The sequence below is a fragment of the Buceros rhinoceros genome, unplaced genomic scaffold (assembly GCF_000710305.1).
Source record: "Buceros rhinoceros silvestris isolate BGI_N320 unplaced genomic scaffold, ASM71030v1 scaffold5614, whole genome shotgun sequence".
NCBI lineage: Eukaryota > Metazoa > Chordata > Aves > Bucerotiformes > Bucerotidae > Buceros > Buceros rhinoceros.
The window spans coordinates 114,704-131,489 of record NW_010408700.1 but is presented as its reverse complement, the minus strand read 5'-3'; the positions used below and the strand labels follow the sequence as shown (position 1 = coordinate 131,489).

Genomic DNA, 16,786 nt, shown 5'->3' with positions numbered 1-16,786 from the left:
CAGTACATATCAAGCTATAATTAACTGTAGATGACAATTACAAATAAAACTATGCTCCTGGGTTTCCAAGAAACCAGCAAAACATATACACATGCTTCTCATTTATACATGGCAATGTTTCCAAGAAAAGTAATGTAAAAATATGTTTTATTGCATTTGCAATTAAAATAGGTTTTAGTAAGATCTTCATCATGATGCTCCTAGTTTTTACTGTAATCCTCTCAAAATCAAACCTCTCAAGATGGTCCAAATTGGATGCCCATGAAGTGCTTCATGCACATCATCCTAGCCATTTTCAAAAATTTCTTCTCATTTATTTATAACTCCTTTTATACAGCTTCTTTCCCATTCCACAAAATCCCTGTCTGACTACTGCCTTACAGCTGGCGGGTCTGGCTGTCCACAGGGATCAATCCGTCTGGGAATATGAGTCAGATAACAGGACATGCACATGTGTGGAGAAAAGTCCCAAGAGCTTTGATGGAGACTCACAAAGATCATTTCCACCCCTGACCCAGCCCAGGTACCCCTGGTAGATAAATCCCTACCAAGAACCTGACATACGTGTTCAGAACTGCACTGGTAGGCTGCATCAGCAATTCACGCAACAAAAAACTCAGCAGGTCTCAGAGAATCGCAGGTACACTAGCTACTGCAGCAAAGAAGGGAGGAAAATCTGGGATAGCCCCAGACCACTGTTTGTCGCCCATAAAGATTGATATCACCATACAGGAAGGAGAGTCTTTTCTCCGTACATAACTACAGACGTAACGTACATTTCCAAATACGAATATGGCCACAGACACATAGCTACCTTAGGCGAATCCTCTTCTAATTCCATCTTCCACCTCAAGAATCTCCCTGTCAGGAAGCGACCAATGAGCAAACATCACATTCCAAAAGTTCAGGGGACTGCCTCTAAGTCCTCTGGCAGGACCCTCAGCTCCTGGAGGGAAACGCTCAGTGGTAACATTGCAGCACTCTATTTCTCACTACCCGCCTTCCCAACTCTCTCTTTCTTTCCCTTGAAACCAGGGAAAAACAGAATAGAGTTTAATTCAAAACGGCAACAATTACCTTCCTCTAAAATCCTCCTCTCAATAAGAGAGAAACTGTAAAGTCCTAGATCAAGCAGACACACACAAACTTTAAGAGAAGTTGGGGTGTTTGGATCCGAACTTCACAACTGTCTAGTCAATGGATGGCCTAGAGCATATATGGGAAAGGAGAACGAGCACCTCAACTTTACAGCCTAAGTCTTTTCCTCTTTTGGGTCAAATGAGAGAAACGGCTCAGGAGATCCTGCAAGTTAAAAAGTGCAACTTCTTAACTAGTGCTTAGTGGCTTAGGTGGTCAGCCCAGCAGCTCAGATGCCATACAGTCTAGAGGAGCCCAGACTTGCTTCTTCCCTTTCCGCTGCACTTTATGAACAAAATTAAAAAATACAATAAAAGGAAATAAATCAGTGCACCCTGATAAAAGTTTTGGCATTTATTGTATCAAAACCCCCAAACCCTACATTTGCTTTAAAAAAAATTTCAATTGAGCAAGCAATTTTTTCTTCTCGCTGCCTTGTAAAAGAACTCTCTGCCCTCCATGAGCCCACCAGGAGGCATGAATTAGAGAGGAAAATAAACTTCAACTGGGGTTGAGGGTGAGAAGTGAAAACAGAAGGGGTAAGGAAAATCCCAACAATAGGGAAGTAACAGAATAAAGTGAATGCAGATGGTTCCACTCCTGTTCCTTAATCAAAAGGCTGTGCAGAGTCACTAGAGCCAGCATAAAGTCATGTGTTAGAACAACAGCTGATCTGTATTAAAGAAGATTAACTCGCAATGCCATGGTGGAGGGCCTGGGATTATTTTATGTACTTCCATTGCCGAACAAGCCGTCAGCACAATTACTGCCCTCCGATGTGAATGACTGATCTGTAACCACAGCTAAACAGCATGCTGCTTAGGGGCCTGGGTGCTTCATGAAGATGAATTTCCATACCATCAAAGTGCTTTTAATGGGCTTCCTGATCCAACCACAAGGCCTGCTTTGCAAGTATATAGAACTCAGGATGAAGGCTTCCTGTCCAAAAGGATTTGGTCGGTTGTCACTTGACAATTCCCAGCCAGCACAAGAGAGGAGAGGGGGGAGATAGGTAGAGTTGTCTCTGCTTTGGAGGATTAAAAAAAAAAAAAAGAAAAAAAAAAAAAGGGAAAAGATGTTTTCTGAAAACAGGGGAGATAGGTAGAGTTGTCTCTGCTTTGGAGGATTAAAAAAAAAAAAAAAAAAAAAAAAAAAGGGTACAGATGCTTTCTGAATGCAACCAACTGCTGTATCCACAGCTGAATTCAATGCGCTTAACAAATAACGGCAATTTAGCTATGCTTGCGAGGAATAGCTTGAGTCACTTTGCATTAGCATCTGGCTGAGTGTTAAAGTCATTTCTACACGGGGAGCAGAGAAAAGAAATTTCTGCTCCGAGCATCCTTTCAAGAATGCTTAAATATTTGAATATAAATTCCTTTGTGCTTGTGATCACTTCTTCTTATATCTGACACTCTGCTTTTCCCTTTTCCCTTCTGGTACTCTTCTATGTGAAATGCCATAAACATGCTCCATCCCTCTCTATCTTCCTCTCTCCCCATACCAGCGCTCTTATTCTTCTAAGAGAGATTGTATGTACTGCCAGATACCTATTACACTGACCTCTTTTCTCTTTTTTTCTTCCCCTTCCTCTCAAGAAAGTGCACGAAATTGGAGTCATTTCTACATCACTTACACCTAGGGTAGGCAGATGAAAAAAGTACAGTAGTGAGAGACTCCCATGTACATTTAACATTCCTTACCCAGACTGCTGGCTTCTCACAGCTTATTGATCGAACTCCATCTAAAACCAGGGAAAATGGAAAGCTATCCAAATTAGCAATCTGCTCATTCTGGACAATGTTGTTGGACTCACAAGCTTCCCAGGATGACTGACTTTCAAGTTTCTGCTAAATAGCTGATCATTTTTATTCATTCTATTTATCTGCCTATGTCAGTGATTCACACAAGGACTTACTTACAGTGAAAAGCCACTAGAAGCGGTTTCACTAAAATTCAGTTTACACCAAATGCAACACTGGTCATCTTGGTTGTGCTGCACAATGAAGGCTGTATCACCTCAGAAAATATTGCGGGGGAAGAGAGGAATTGAGAAAAAAGTCTTGCTAAGCATATGATGTTGAGATGCACACAAGAGTTTGGTTATGTATCTTAGGTGGCAATATTAGAAGGACAGTTCACTGTAAATGTGGCAGCAAGGACTGGCAGGTCTATTTATCCTCTATAAACCAGAGGTGTGCAGGGAAAGACATCAGGTATTTCATGAGAAAAGCAGCAAATCAGAACCTCTTTGACACATGCGACAGTCAGAGTACATACAAATTTTACTAGAGAATATTCACCTTGTCGGTATTTTGTTATAGCAGAGTCTCACAGGCCAGTTCGAAAGCAGAAGGTGGCAAGGCCCATACGTTCTGCTGCTCTAAGTTTCACTGCAAATATTTGGTGCAGTTTGTGTTGTCAATTCTCCGTTTTTTCAATTTTGTTAAGCCATGTAACTTGACGTGACAGTGCTACATTGCAATGGTCACAAAATATCATACATGACAACCTCACAAGGCTAAATACCCAGAAGCTGAGCCCGAGTATCAGCAAAGCTTATGTTCCTAAAGAAGCTTGAATATTTCCAAATCCAGCTCATCTCACAAACACATGTAAGCATTTCCATAAAGCAAGATTTCCACTCAGACCCAGAGATTTCCAAGATCACCTTCTCAAAATACATGCTGACAGACTGGAACCGAGAATTAGCGGCCTCTGAAGTTCTTGTGAGTGCTTTAACTACCTCTGCCTCTTTTCCACCCTTCAACAAAGGTCGCCAGGTCTCCATCTCACGTCATCTTTTTGTTACGGTTTTCATTTCACTTTTCAATTTTTCTGAAAGAAGCAACTATTCTCTTTAAAAATGGGGAAGAAGAAAATAGAACAAGAAAAGGGAGGGGAAAAAAAAGGAGGAAGAACCGATGTATCTGTAGGGAGAGCCAAATGCAGGGAGAGCCTCTGTCCCTTTGCAAAGGGACACTCGGAAACTCACCTTTTCTGTTCTGCAGTTATTGAGACCCAGGCTGTTCACAACGGCCACTTTCCCATCCAGCACCTGCTGTTCCCTCCGAAGCTGCTCCTTCATCTGCCGGGCCTCCTGGATTGCCTTGGTAACAGCATCGTGGTCATTTAAATAACCTGACGACACGGTAGAAGAAAAGATATCTTAAAGAAAGTAAGTTACAAGGAAACACTTTAGCTTTCACTGATGAAAGGCACCAATAGTTTAACATCATTATTAAGGAGAAAGAGTTAAACGGTAATAGCCAGAAACCTGTCCGTGCTTTGTAGTTCTGTTACTGTTATCATGGAGCCACCTGGATAGAAAGCATGAGAAACCTCAGCGCCGAAATCATCGTCCTGATACTAGATCCCATTAGTTTCAATATTTCCCTGACACTGCAGAGGTTAGCCCTGTGGTTTGCATGCAGCAGGATGTAACCGGGTAAGAGTTAGGGGAAGCTTTGATCATGCCAGCAATCCTAAACTCTTAAAAATAGACTATTTCATTCTTCCCCTTCTTAAAACTTGTGAATACATTAAAATAAACCACAGGTGGCGGTGGTTTGCTATAGATATGAGATGCATAATGGCTGGGAAGAGAAACCTCATCCACTGAATGCTCCCCACCACCACCTGTCATTCAGAAACGTGTAAGAAACCACAACTACACGGACCTACATTCCCACTCCTATTCATGCTGCTAATAGTAGGTCAAATGTCCACTGTTTTGCTGCAAATTCACAGCCTAGGGCTTCGCCTTAGTAGTCACTGAATTATTTCCTTTTAAAATGTTACAAGCATCACCGGCACAGCTAATACTATTTAATTTAAAATACGACACTTTGTCATTTTTTTCCTTTAGCGTACTGTAGATTATACTTATTATGATCTGCATGTGATTTGTAGGATAGAATACTGATGGGAGACTCCAAGCCCCAGTCTATTTTTCAAACATTAAAGGAGAGGCTAATATCTATCAATCTCCTTCCCCCTCTCCACATCCCCACACGTGCGTGCGCGCACACACTTCTGTCTTTTAACTAGGGCATAAAAACAGCATAAAATGAATCTGTAATATGAAATTGCCCAGAAAAGGGACTTCTGTTTGTGACATGAGGCTAAATCTAACCAGATCCATTGGTGAATTGTGACAGATGGAGGGACTGTGAGACAGAAGGCAGGCACTAATCACACACAAAATGACCGGCTTGCCTCAACATGTTCCATGGATTCCAGCAAACTTTACACCCTAATCCATTTTTAGAACAAAAAACATCTGGGCCATAAATCCTCTAATCTGCCAAAACACGCTATTAAATCCCATGATTTGTTGAAAAACACTAAGATTAAAGAAAGGAAATATAAAATGGCTAACTGCCGTGTTAGGAAAGTGTTATTAATACTCTTTCTTTGTCTCAATTATGAATGTTCTGTTCCTAAAGAGCCTTGTCTAATCATGTCAGATTACACATCCTTGTTGTATTGCTCGACTCTTCTATCTGATCCACGGGTTGCCAAAAAACGTAGGACATTGTCTTGCTGCTTAAAACATTTCAAGGGGAAGAAGCTGATGTCAGATTAGTTCAGTGCTGTGCTGCTGTCAGGATTTTAGTTTGGTTTGGGTTTTTATTGTTGTTTTTTTTTTAGACTGCAGACAGAATGGGACTGGTATTCCTGTCTTCCCTGTGCGCAAAGGAAGAAGACAGACAAGTTTCTGTGTGGTTTGACTGTTAGTAATTGTACTAACAGTTAGCTTCCAGCTAAATACCCAGGAACCCTGAGAGTTTTACATGAAATAACTTGATCCACATTGCTTTTATCAAATGACCCAGTTTGGTAATGGAATTCCAGTAATTCCAGCTTTCCCAGCATAAGGAAGGGTATAACCTGCACCAGCACAGTGCTACCAGATGATTTTTTTTTTTAACCTCCATTTTATCAACTTGCTTGGTTTCTTTCCCACTTTGCATCTGTTACTGATCAAGCTTGCGTATAGTCAGAATAAATTAAAAAGGAAGCAAACAAACAAACAGTAGTATTACTGCTGGTTGTGCTCTTGATTAGGCTAGGTATAATACTTTCAATCTGTAATACAGCCCAATTTGCCTAGGAACTGGAATTCATGCCCTTCTCCAGACAATTTGGCTTTTCGTGAATACTGCTATCTTTGAGACAGTTTGGCACATGACAGTGAATAAAAGCAAGCACTCCTTATGTTTTTCAGTAGCTGCCAAGATGCTGGTGTGCAGGGAAATGATTAATATAGAAGCGAGTCGAATGTAAATTATTGTTGTTTAGGGTAGGTGGTGAATTATTGACAGAGAAGGGAATTGCATTACATAAAATGCACTTAGTTACAAGAATTGCCAAACGAGCACAGAGATGTTGGGAGATAATGGCAAAGGGCAGGGAGACGTTGTTTCTGTTTTTAGTACACGGACATATGCCTGTTCCCAAAAAGAAATGCTTGGATTTAAAGTCATACATGAAGCCATGACATTTGTGACTGCTCAGTCTGTAGCATAATTTGTACACTATAAGAATAGCTCTTGAAAAGGACTAAATTTCCGCATGCCCAAATGCAGCTATACTGTAATCATAGGAGCCCGTAAGTTTACATCCTCCAAAGACAACTGAACAAGACATGAGCGTTCCTCCACGACACAGGAACCAAACAGCCTGAAGAACTGCTTTCAGAGAACGTTTTTTAATTTCAAGTTAGTAGTAGTGAAAAGTGACAGTTCAAGTGCATCCCAGTCACGTGGGCTGTGCACACCTAGGCCAGACAACTTGTGCCTGCATTGACAGCTCAGTCATTCGAACGTGGAAGCAACTGGGAAATGTCGGCATGTTTCCCAGTGACTTTTTGTAGCTGGATTCAACTCTCAAGACAAAAAAGTGATCCAGTTTCTCTACCATTTTTAGGGACCTTAGTAGCTTTGCTAAAAATGCTACCAAAATTTTTCATTGCATAGCTCCTGCTGGAGGGGGACTTGAAATTTCACGCTCATTTTAAGATCACAAAGGGGTTTCAACAGGGTAATGACTTCTACTTGCTGTAACTTTGTTTGGATCTGCCCTAGCAGTTAGTGGGAAAATTCTCTGTGGAGTGTTCACAAGCCTTTCCTTCTTCTAGTACTCCATTAAAGGATAAACTTTTGTTAAAAGTAGGCTATGTCCGTCCAGCTCCTGCACTAGTTAAAGACTGCTTATCTTATATATATAGTATGCACTGTGATACTGCTCAGCAACCTCAAAAAGTCACTTTCTATATTTGTAGCTGAGAGATACACAGCAGTGAACTCTATGTCATTAACAATAACTTAAGTATGTTATCTTTTGCTCTGCAGTTTTCCATGGTTTATTAATGGTATAGCCCATTAATTCTTCTTACAAGAGTGACCTTTAAAGCTCCATTCATCCTCACAGCTTTTATCCAATTACATTATCACTCATTACAGGTACAGCATTTCAAAATCTGCGTTTTGTTAAAAGAAGTAAATTGCACAGGTCTCAAACCCATGAAAAATATCAGGTGTGTAGGAAAAGAAGATTGGAGAGGAGAGAACAAGAGATGTCCTGTCACTGAGATGCAGGTCAGATGCTTAACTCCGTATCTAAACGTGATGCTCACTCTATTAAGGTCGAAAAATGTAACATGAAAAAAAACGAAGCTTGATGCATTGTACATGGAAAGCAGTGGGGCCAAGCAAATTAAAGACGGCATAATTATTACCTATGGCAGTTAAAAAGCATAGGGTTAATAACAATGCATGCGTTAACAATTAACAACATGATATTTACAAAATATTTATGTAAGTGTAACATGTCATACCAAATAAAGTTATTTTCTTTTCTAAAAGGCATAGAAGCATATTCTCTGTCTGATATATGCAGCGCTCATCAACGTTAGCAATAATCACGTATGCCCAGTGAGAGGGCTATACAGCGCGAGGTCTGTTCTGACCTTTGGACAGAACTACGGGTCTTCCTGGAGTCCATCTAGGTTACATATGGACCGCAATGAGCTTGGGAGAGACCCATAGAGACACAAAAAGATTTTACTGCCTAGCACTGAGATATGACAGAAACAGCTTTTGATAGGTCTGACCCGTGGCTTTTTTTTTTTTTTTGTGCCATCTCTGAGAGCTGCCAGCAGGACATGCTCTAGGAGCAGTAAGATACACAGGAGCAAAGGTACTACTACCTACTTCGTTTAATGCCCTAAACAGAGCTTGATTTACATGCTGAAATCTGAATTCATGTTATATTCAATCACTTCATGGAATAAAATGTTTCAATTACAAGGACAAAGAATGAGGTTGTTCATGTTATACACACAAAGAGCAGTCCCTTTGACACATCAGACTTGTAAAACCACCATTACGACTGTTGTTACTTAGATGATCTTTAGCAAAGATCTGGCAGGAGGAAGAACGAACACTCTTTTCTGAACAATGTTAAAAACAGCCAGTCAAGACTTTTTTTTCAAGATACAACACCAAATTTGATTTTTTTTTTTTTTTAATGAACCTGGTGATGGTTCTGCTTAGTAGACCAAGGTAAAATAATGCTCCACACAGATTTTTAGAGGACTAAAGACTAAACCTGTAATTTTGCCAAGATTTACTGGCATATGTAGACTTTCAACTTAAAGGGATCTTTTTTTAAGTTTATCCATCACTCTTAGATGACACACTACAATACAGGGGTCTTTAACACTGGGCATTAGACATTAGTCTGTAATGTATGCCATTAAACAAACAGTATTTATTAACTTTTATTGATAACGCAGTATCTGAAATAACACAGGTCTTTGTTTTCGGAGTCCGTAGAAGTTAAGATGCTCCTCCTGAAATCATAAATCTATGGAAATTTCTTCACTGATATCAGTAAATGTGTATAATGGTCAATCCATGACGGCTCATAGATCCCTGTCTGGCACTGGTTGATAAATACCCGCTTTCCATTAACACCTATTAATTGCTATGAGGAGAAAGAAATGAAACTGAGTTACCTATTGTGTTCGCTCTGGCAGAAGGACTAGCTAATGTTGCTGGCACAGAGGACTTTAGTGAACTGGCCCCACTATTTATTCTCAGAGTTGGCATATGAGGAGAGGTGGGTGATGTGGGAGACTTGCCATCTGATGTCTTGGGTTTGGCTGAAAGGTTCAGAGGCTGGGCCACTTCATCCTACGACGAGCAGAAAAGAAAAGAATGTTATTACAAAACTGCTGTTGGCACAACATTGTCCAAGCAAAGACAGTTGTTTTCAGCTCACATGAACTTCTAAACCTGAAAAGTCGTATGATATATGTTAAGAACAAATGTGATATCATCTTGTCATTCCAGTTTGGAACTGAAATGACTGATAAACTGAAAAATTAGCACGACATGATCAGAGAACATCCTCCATTTGCACTTTGTATGTAAGAATTGTCTCTGAAGAAATTATTTACATCAGTAACATATATTATTCTATGATGAAAAGGAAGAGCAATTTTACAGTTATATTTTTTGTTATTTTAATTTGAACTTGATATGGATGAATTAAGTAGAGAACTGAAGAGCATTTTCACTTAAAATTCAAGCACCACCACCCAAACTGGGCAAACGTGTTTGAGTGAATGGTTTTTTTCAGTTGGGGTTTTTTGTTGGCTGGTTTGTTTGTTTGTGTGTTTGTTTTAATCTGTGCTTTCCTCTGAACTTCCCAGGCTTAGAATTCCAAGCACAAAAATATGATAGGAAATAAATACTTCTCTTCCACCACAACAAGAGAGCAGGAACAACTTGCCCTTTCTTTCCACAAAATTTGAAACAATAACCTGCATAACAATAACTCTGCATAAGCCCCTAGATTTTTTCATCTTCTGGAGAGCTGGACTTCAAGATTTCAGTATTTATTATTATGTGAAAATATAAAAGTCAGGTGACATTTTTTTCAAGGTAACTGGAATTATTCCTAAACCTGGCTTGACTACACAAAGTAACAGACAGTGCTACAAAACACATTAAAATTTAAGTCATGTATTTTTGTTTCACTAAAATAAAACACAGTAAGAGATAAGAAACAACAGGAAAGGAAGAAAAAGCTTTTCAACAAGGGCGATATTTTAGAAGTTATTTTAACTGACTTTTAAATAATTAGAACTAATGGATATGGTGTTAGATCCAACCATCACATATCAGCTTAGATCTCCTCTACACTAGGACTTAGGAAAGCCATCCTTTAGCCACTGCAAGCGTTACATCATACAACTGGGTTTTGGCGCTAGGCACGGAAAAAGCTGCTTCTGATCTCCCTAAGTTTTAAGCACATTCACGGTTACAGATTTATTCCTGACTTACAGCAATGCAAAGCTGCCCGGAACTAGATTCTTAACGTTTGAGTGTTTTACTGTTACCACTAAGGTATCTGTAACTGCTACCCTGTAACACTGATTCTTTTCCATGGAGGGAAGTAGTAAAGAAGGAATTTTATAGTTGCCTATCACTTGTGGAAGCATGATATAGACGTATGCCTCCAAACAGGATAATTCTGCGAAGCACTATCACGTAATTTTTCCATCACCTTAAAGAAACAAGCTCTAAGTCAAGCACTTTGTTATATTTGATTACTTCTACAGCTTCGTAATAGTCATGCCTAAAAATAAATTGAAGCTTAGCAGACAAACATATCAGGGACATCGTGGATAAAGCTATCTTTAAAGTGGTGTTTAAGCCATCCTAGATGTAACTTGTGCATTTAAAAAAACAGGGGGAAAAACCCAATACATAAAATTTACTTAGGAGCCAAAGTGACTTAGGCATCTAGAAGGCAGAGCTCTGTTGTTCTAGGAGACTTAAAACTCAGGGTAAAACCCAGTTCAACCAGCATTTGATATTTTAAGAAGGTATTTGTTACTTTAGAGAAATACAAATCCATTTGTATTAGAATAAAATAGATTAACCTACTAGCCAAATGCTAGGGGACTTGCTTTGCTGTTCCACTGATTTCAATTAAAAAAAAAAAATTAAGGAATCCCACAACAGTGCAACTACAATGTTGTAAAATCAGTACTGAGATAGATAGTTGCATAAAAGCCTAAGTAGGCAAGAAGTGTAAGTAGGCAAGAAGTGTAAGTAGGCAAATGTAAGAAGGGCAACAAAGCTGGTGAAGGATCTCCCAAAGCTGGGAGAACAGGTCTTGTGAGGAGCAGCTGAGGGACCTGGGTTTTTTAGCCTTGAGAAAAGGAGGCTGAGGGGAGACCTTATTGCTCTCTACATCTACCTGAAAGGAGGTGGGGGTTGGACTCTTCTCCCATGTGACAAGTGACAGGACCAGAGGAAACAGCCTCAAGTTGCACCAGGGGAGGTTCACGTTGGATACTGGGAAGAATTTCTTCTCCACCAGGTTTGTGAAATATTGGAACAGGCTGCCCAGGGAATTTATGGAAGCATTTAAAAGATGTGTAGATGTGGTGCTGAGGCACTTGGTTCAGGGACCTTGGCAGGGTGTCTTGTTGGACTAGATGATCTTAAAGGTCTCTTCCAACCAGATGATTCTGTGATTCCGTGAAGTACAAACTAGACAACGGACCAACCAACCACAGTGACCCTGTGCCAGACAAGGATCCCTGAAGAGCAAAGTCATCTGTTTGGATGATAGTATCAGAAGCAAAGCAAACCTGCCCACAGACTTGCTTTGGTTCAATCCAAGAGGGTTTTTTTCCATGTATATTCAGTTCTTGACCTCTGTTTTAAGTCTCAACAAAAGGGGCTGATTAGTGTCAGATATGGTAGTAAAAGCTGCAGTGTGCTCTCGGGCCACTGGAAATCTGACTGAGAGCAGCACTTCAGTTCATACCGAGCACTGACCAGTCGCTGATGGGAATAGCTCTCGCTGCAATGTCAGCTTGGATTCCAACCTGCATCCCCGTGCTGAAAAGTTTTTTTCCAGACTTGTCCTTTTGACTCAATCCCTCAGCTATCCAGTCCCTATAAAATTTATTTCCTTTCCTTCTTTTGCTCCTTCTCCCTTCCCTCAGTTCTTCTGTTCCTCTTCTTTTTTTTTTAGCCTGCTGTGAAGGCAAGGTTTTGTGCAAGTCCACTATAGAACAGTGGTTAGATCTCGTTTAATGCAAGTTAGAAATGCGGGAGGTGGGTTTTTTTCCATCGTAGGCATCCAGCAGTGAAGCTGTCTGCACTCTAACTATTATTGGTAGTAAGAATGCTCCTCTTCATTCAAGTCAGCACAGCTTTCTCTGGAGCCAAGAAGTGTAAGGCCTTGTGGAAATAATAGAAGTCGACAGTTACAGAGCTGATAAATGTCATTCCAAATTGCCCCTTCATTCACTTTCATTGTGTGTTCAGGCTAATGGTAAATTAATCGGAGGTCACAGAGGCTTGGTTCTCATAAAGGAGGATAAGTAAACAATTTTCAGCTATTACATGTATTTACAAAATGATATTACTTCACTGTTTGGTCTTTATAACATTTTTACTTCTGTTATTTCAAAGAGCACTCTCATATCCTTGCTGAAAGTCAAATACATTAAAAATTCTGTCAAGAGAGTTTAGAAATCCAAAGTTGGATCATGAGTTGATAATAATTTAAGTCATTTCCATTACCACAGTGGAACTACACTGATTTATTCCATGGGAGTCTAAAAAATATCTGGGTGACAGGTAATAATATACCATTGTGATAAGTGCGAAGATGACTGTTAGGATCTTCACTCCTATACTCAGTGAGTCATTTTATTCTTTTTCCTATCTGCGGATATAAATTCAAAATTCTCTACTCCTCCTGCTTAAATCAAGCACTGTACTATCTTCATTATTGATTTGAACCTGCGTAACTACGAGAAGAATTTGATGTAGCCTACCTTTATTTTTAACTATAAAATCTCCCAGCTTACGTTCTACCACATTATAGATTAGCAGGTTTCACTCAGTTATATCAAGGCTGTGTGTAAGTGCAGCAGGACAGCTAAAGCAAACAAGAGTAGTAATAAAAAATAATAAAAGGGAAAGAAAAATTACGTAGCACGTTCACTCCAGGTAGACAGAATATTTAAACAGCCAGGAGATTCTGTTTTATAGTGTGATTATCTAGAAGTACTAGAACTACTACTAGAATCTAGAACTACTCCCTGCACCTCTGTTAGAGAAAGCTCAGTATTGATTGGTCCCTACCTTTTTTTGACATGCTTCTAAGATTCCATTGATGAGGGGTTTTTTTTTCCAAGCCAGTATTTTTTAAAGAGTTAAACAAACTCAAACATTTATTTATATATCATCCAAAACGATTAATGCTTAGACCACAGGACGTTAAGACCCAAAAGGCTTGTAATAACATAAACACAGATGTGATGAAAGTAAAATATGGTCTTGATTAAAGTTTATGAAATGTTTCCTTTAAAGTAATGCATTTGTCTAACAAAACAAAACATGCAGGAAAAAATAAACGTAGAGAATAAAGCATAAGCAAAAACACACGACAGCTAGAGAGCTAATAAAATAAAGTATCCACAGCACAAGCAAAGCACTGGTAAAGAGTTTCCCATCCCCTGTATCACAGCAGTGTCAGAACAGTCCCTGTTTTAGGGAGAGCTGGTGGTTTACTTCCCGGGATTGGAAGACTGTCATTAATCAAAACACTGGAGCTTGGGGAACTTCAGATCTTTGATTTGCTCTAGATTTTTTTTCCAGCTGATCTCTAGACACATGAGAAAAGAAAGAAGAATGCTTCATCTACACCAGAGTTTGGGGGGTGGAAATTTTCAAGGGCTGTATTTTGTAGCTTCACTCAACCTGGATTTGTATAACTCTGAGCTTTCGTACTTAAGCACCCAACACTGGAAATCTCCAAATTTAAGTGCCTGATGGGCAACATTTAAACAGAAATACTGCTGGTAAGTTTTCTGTGCATCACACTGCTTTTATAAAGTTTGCACAGTCCTTTCAAAAGATGAACACAAAGTACTTATTAATATGGGAGGAAAAAATGAAAGAGAGAGAAAAGGAAAGGATTTGGTCACAGACATATAGTAATGTAGTGGCAGACTTTCAGACAGACCCAGGAACTCTGACCTGCAGTCACCAACGTTGCAAATAGTTGGCTAAAATGATTTCTCATCTTGCAATCATGCTGACTCTGCTTCCTCCTAAGATAAAAGGTTAATTTAACTCTATGGAAAAAGCATATGGAAAAAGAAGGGAAAAAAATCTCATTTGGAGAATCTCTCTAAACTGTTTATTAAAAATGTTTTTTTATGTTTATTAAAAACTGTTTATTAAAAATGGCACTATTTCAACACCAAGAGCTAAATAAAAGACTGATAGCCCAGATGAATGAACCAGTCTCAGAAATAAAAAACAGTGGTGGTGGGGAAGAACTCAGACCATTCTTCTGGATTTCAGAATCTCGCTTCTTTTCATATATTTCAAAAATTACTATACTATTAAATTACAGTCACTGAATTATTGTACTGTCATTTAAATCCAAATGCTGTATTCCGCTGCAGCACACACTGAAACTCCAGGTTGCATGGTTTATTACAAAAGCATGAACTACTCTCTGTATCATCTGACTGGCAATACAAATGTGCTTAAATGACCTGGCATAAGCACAGCCTAGCATGCTCTGCTAAAGAGGCTTTTCCTGACCTCTGGGAACACATTCGACACATCTTGCTGCCTATTTAAATGACCTTGACAGTACAAATTACAGCCGAATGAGTCAGAAATAAGAAGCCGGAGAGGGGCTCCTAAATGAATGCCTCTGCCATCTCGTCAGAAACAAAGCTTCATTCCCCCACCCTGGTTCTGTTTTGTGGAGATCTCCATCTCAACAGAAATGTAAAACATGGAACACTTACTGGTATGTCTGGGGCAGAAGACAACGATGCTATTGTTGCCCACCAAATAATGCAGCCAGTCAGTGGCTTATCCGTTCAGTCCTGCGCTCATTCAGAAATATCTAACCAAAATGTATAGAAACCAAGATGCAACAACAAATATGCAAAGAAAATCCTTTGGCATCACTGTCCCTTAAGACTACTGTTGTCCACACACTCACACAAAGGTACTGGCAGCTTCCTTCATATTCCTTCCCCTTCCTCTGAAGCCACTCATGGTGAAATTATCAGTAGTGATAATAGGAAGCCGAGAAGTAAAGGCAGTTGTGAAACATGTTGTATAAATGAATCATGCTGCTGATATTATCCTCACTGATGAAATAATTGTATTAAATTAAGCAGGGATGTTCACATGACAGGATGGGTGAATTAGATAATGCTCATCTGCAGCTGTACCTCCTCCTGCCACATCTACAAGTTTTGATTAAGAATAATGTGTCCCTTCCTGCAAAGGTGGAAATTTCTCTAACTACTTAGAAAAAGAGATGGAGACATAAAAACGGGCATCTTGGTTATATCATAATAAACACAACAGAATTAATCTTCACTTTCAGAGAAGTATGTTTAACCTACTCTTGCCCACAAGTTTCAGTGCCAAAAGCAGAAGATACAACTAGACTCTTAATTATGAAGGGAAAGGCACCAAAGGTAAGGTAGAGGACAAAATTAGGAAGAATTGTCTTCTTTCTTTCCGATCCTGCAAAGTCCACAGATTTTCCCTTCTGTGATAGCTGCAGAAATATCTCAGCCTGGATTTCTACCCAGAACAGATTTATTTTTTTATGGTGTTGGTTTGCTGAGTATCTTTTTCTGAATGTACTGCTGTCAAAAGGTAGACACTTTCTGGACTCAGCAGATGCTACCCAAACAGAGTTAGCACTTCCAGACCCAGTACTGATCTTGCCCAAATACCGTCATTCATGGGACTCAAAACAAAGGGGGGAACTGAGCTGCCTTATATTTATGACAAATATTCTTTTTGTTCTCTCAGCTATCTGACTCTTTTAGGGGACTACTCAAGAAATAAATTACTTCCAAATGCTGGCATTATTCTTGCACAGTTTCCATTCCTGTTCATGGGGAAAGGCGGTGCAGGAACACCCCAGCTTAATCCGTATGGTAGTACCTGGGACAGACAGGATTTTTCCCCAGTCCTCTGTTACAACACTAGGGGCTCTCAGTGAGGATATTCTCTGGGGGCTTTGTCCTCTCAGAAAGATCCCTAGCATCTTCCTCTTTCATTTTTCTTTACAGGAAGCCTAGTTGCCAGGAAAGAAGTCTGCAGTTAAAAGACTAATTTGCTGCCCTGGAAACCCCAAGCTTTGATTTTGTCTAGTCCACATGTTGTCAGAGTAAACTAAGAGAGCTGCCGGGTGATTTTCCTTTTGTATTTAGCGCTGTTGTTTCCTGAAGATGTACACAGGATTCACAAACAGATATAGGAAGAACAAGAGAGGCACGCAAAATGACCTGTCTATAAGCACAGAAGGCCCTAGAGGCTGGATGCCTTCCCCTACCGCCCATGATCTTTTTATAATATGAGCAGTGCTTACTCTGGAGTATCACTCCATTATTGCTGTATTCTATGTGCCGCAGAATACAGATGCTGAAATAAGACAGGACCAAATGCCAAAAAAGTCTAGGATCATTTTAGTCCTCCAGCTTTCTCACACACGAATGTGGGCTCTTTCGGCTGCCAGCCTAAAAACGGCGTCTGTGGGGAGAGTTATGTATCACCTC

General features: G+C 39.7%; 1 protein-coding gene across 1 annotated transcript in view; it reads right to left on the bottom strand.

The window, feature by feature from the left end:
* Positions 1 to 4,132: 4,132 nt before the first annotated feature.
* Positions 4,133 to 16,786, bottom strand: part of LOC104492392 (transcription factor SOX-5-like) — a gene marked incomplete at its 3' end in the record, with an annotated part of 118,839 nt that continues 106,185 nt past the window's right edge. Inside the window, exons 6-7 of the mRNA XM_010134949.1 lie at positions 9,161 to 9,338; positions 4,133 to 4,305 (exon numbers count right to left, since the gene is read on the bottom strand). Of these exons, the coding sequence (XP_010133251.1) occupies positions 4,133 to 4,305; positions 9,161 to 9,338 (351 nt within the window). The remainder of the gene's footprint in view (positions 4,306 to 9,160; positions 9,339 to 16,786) is intronic.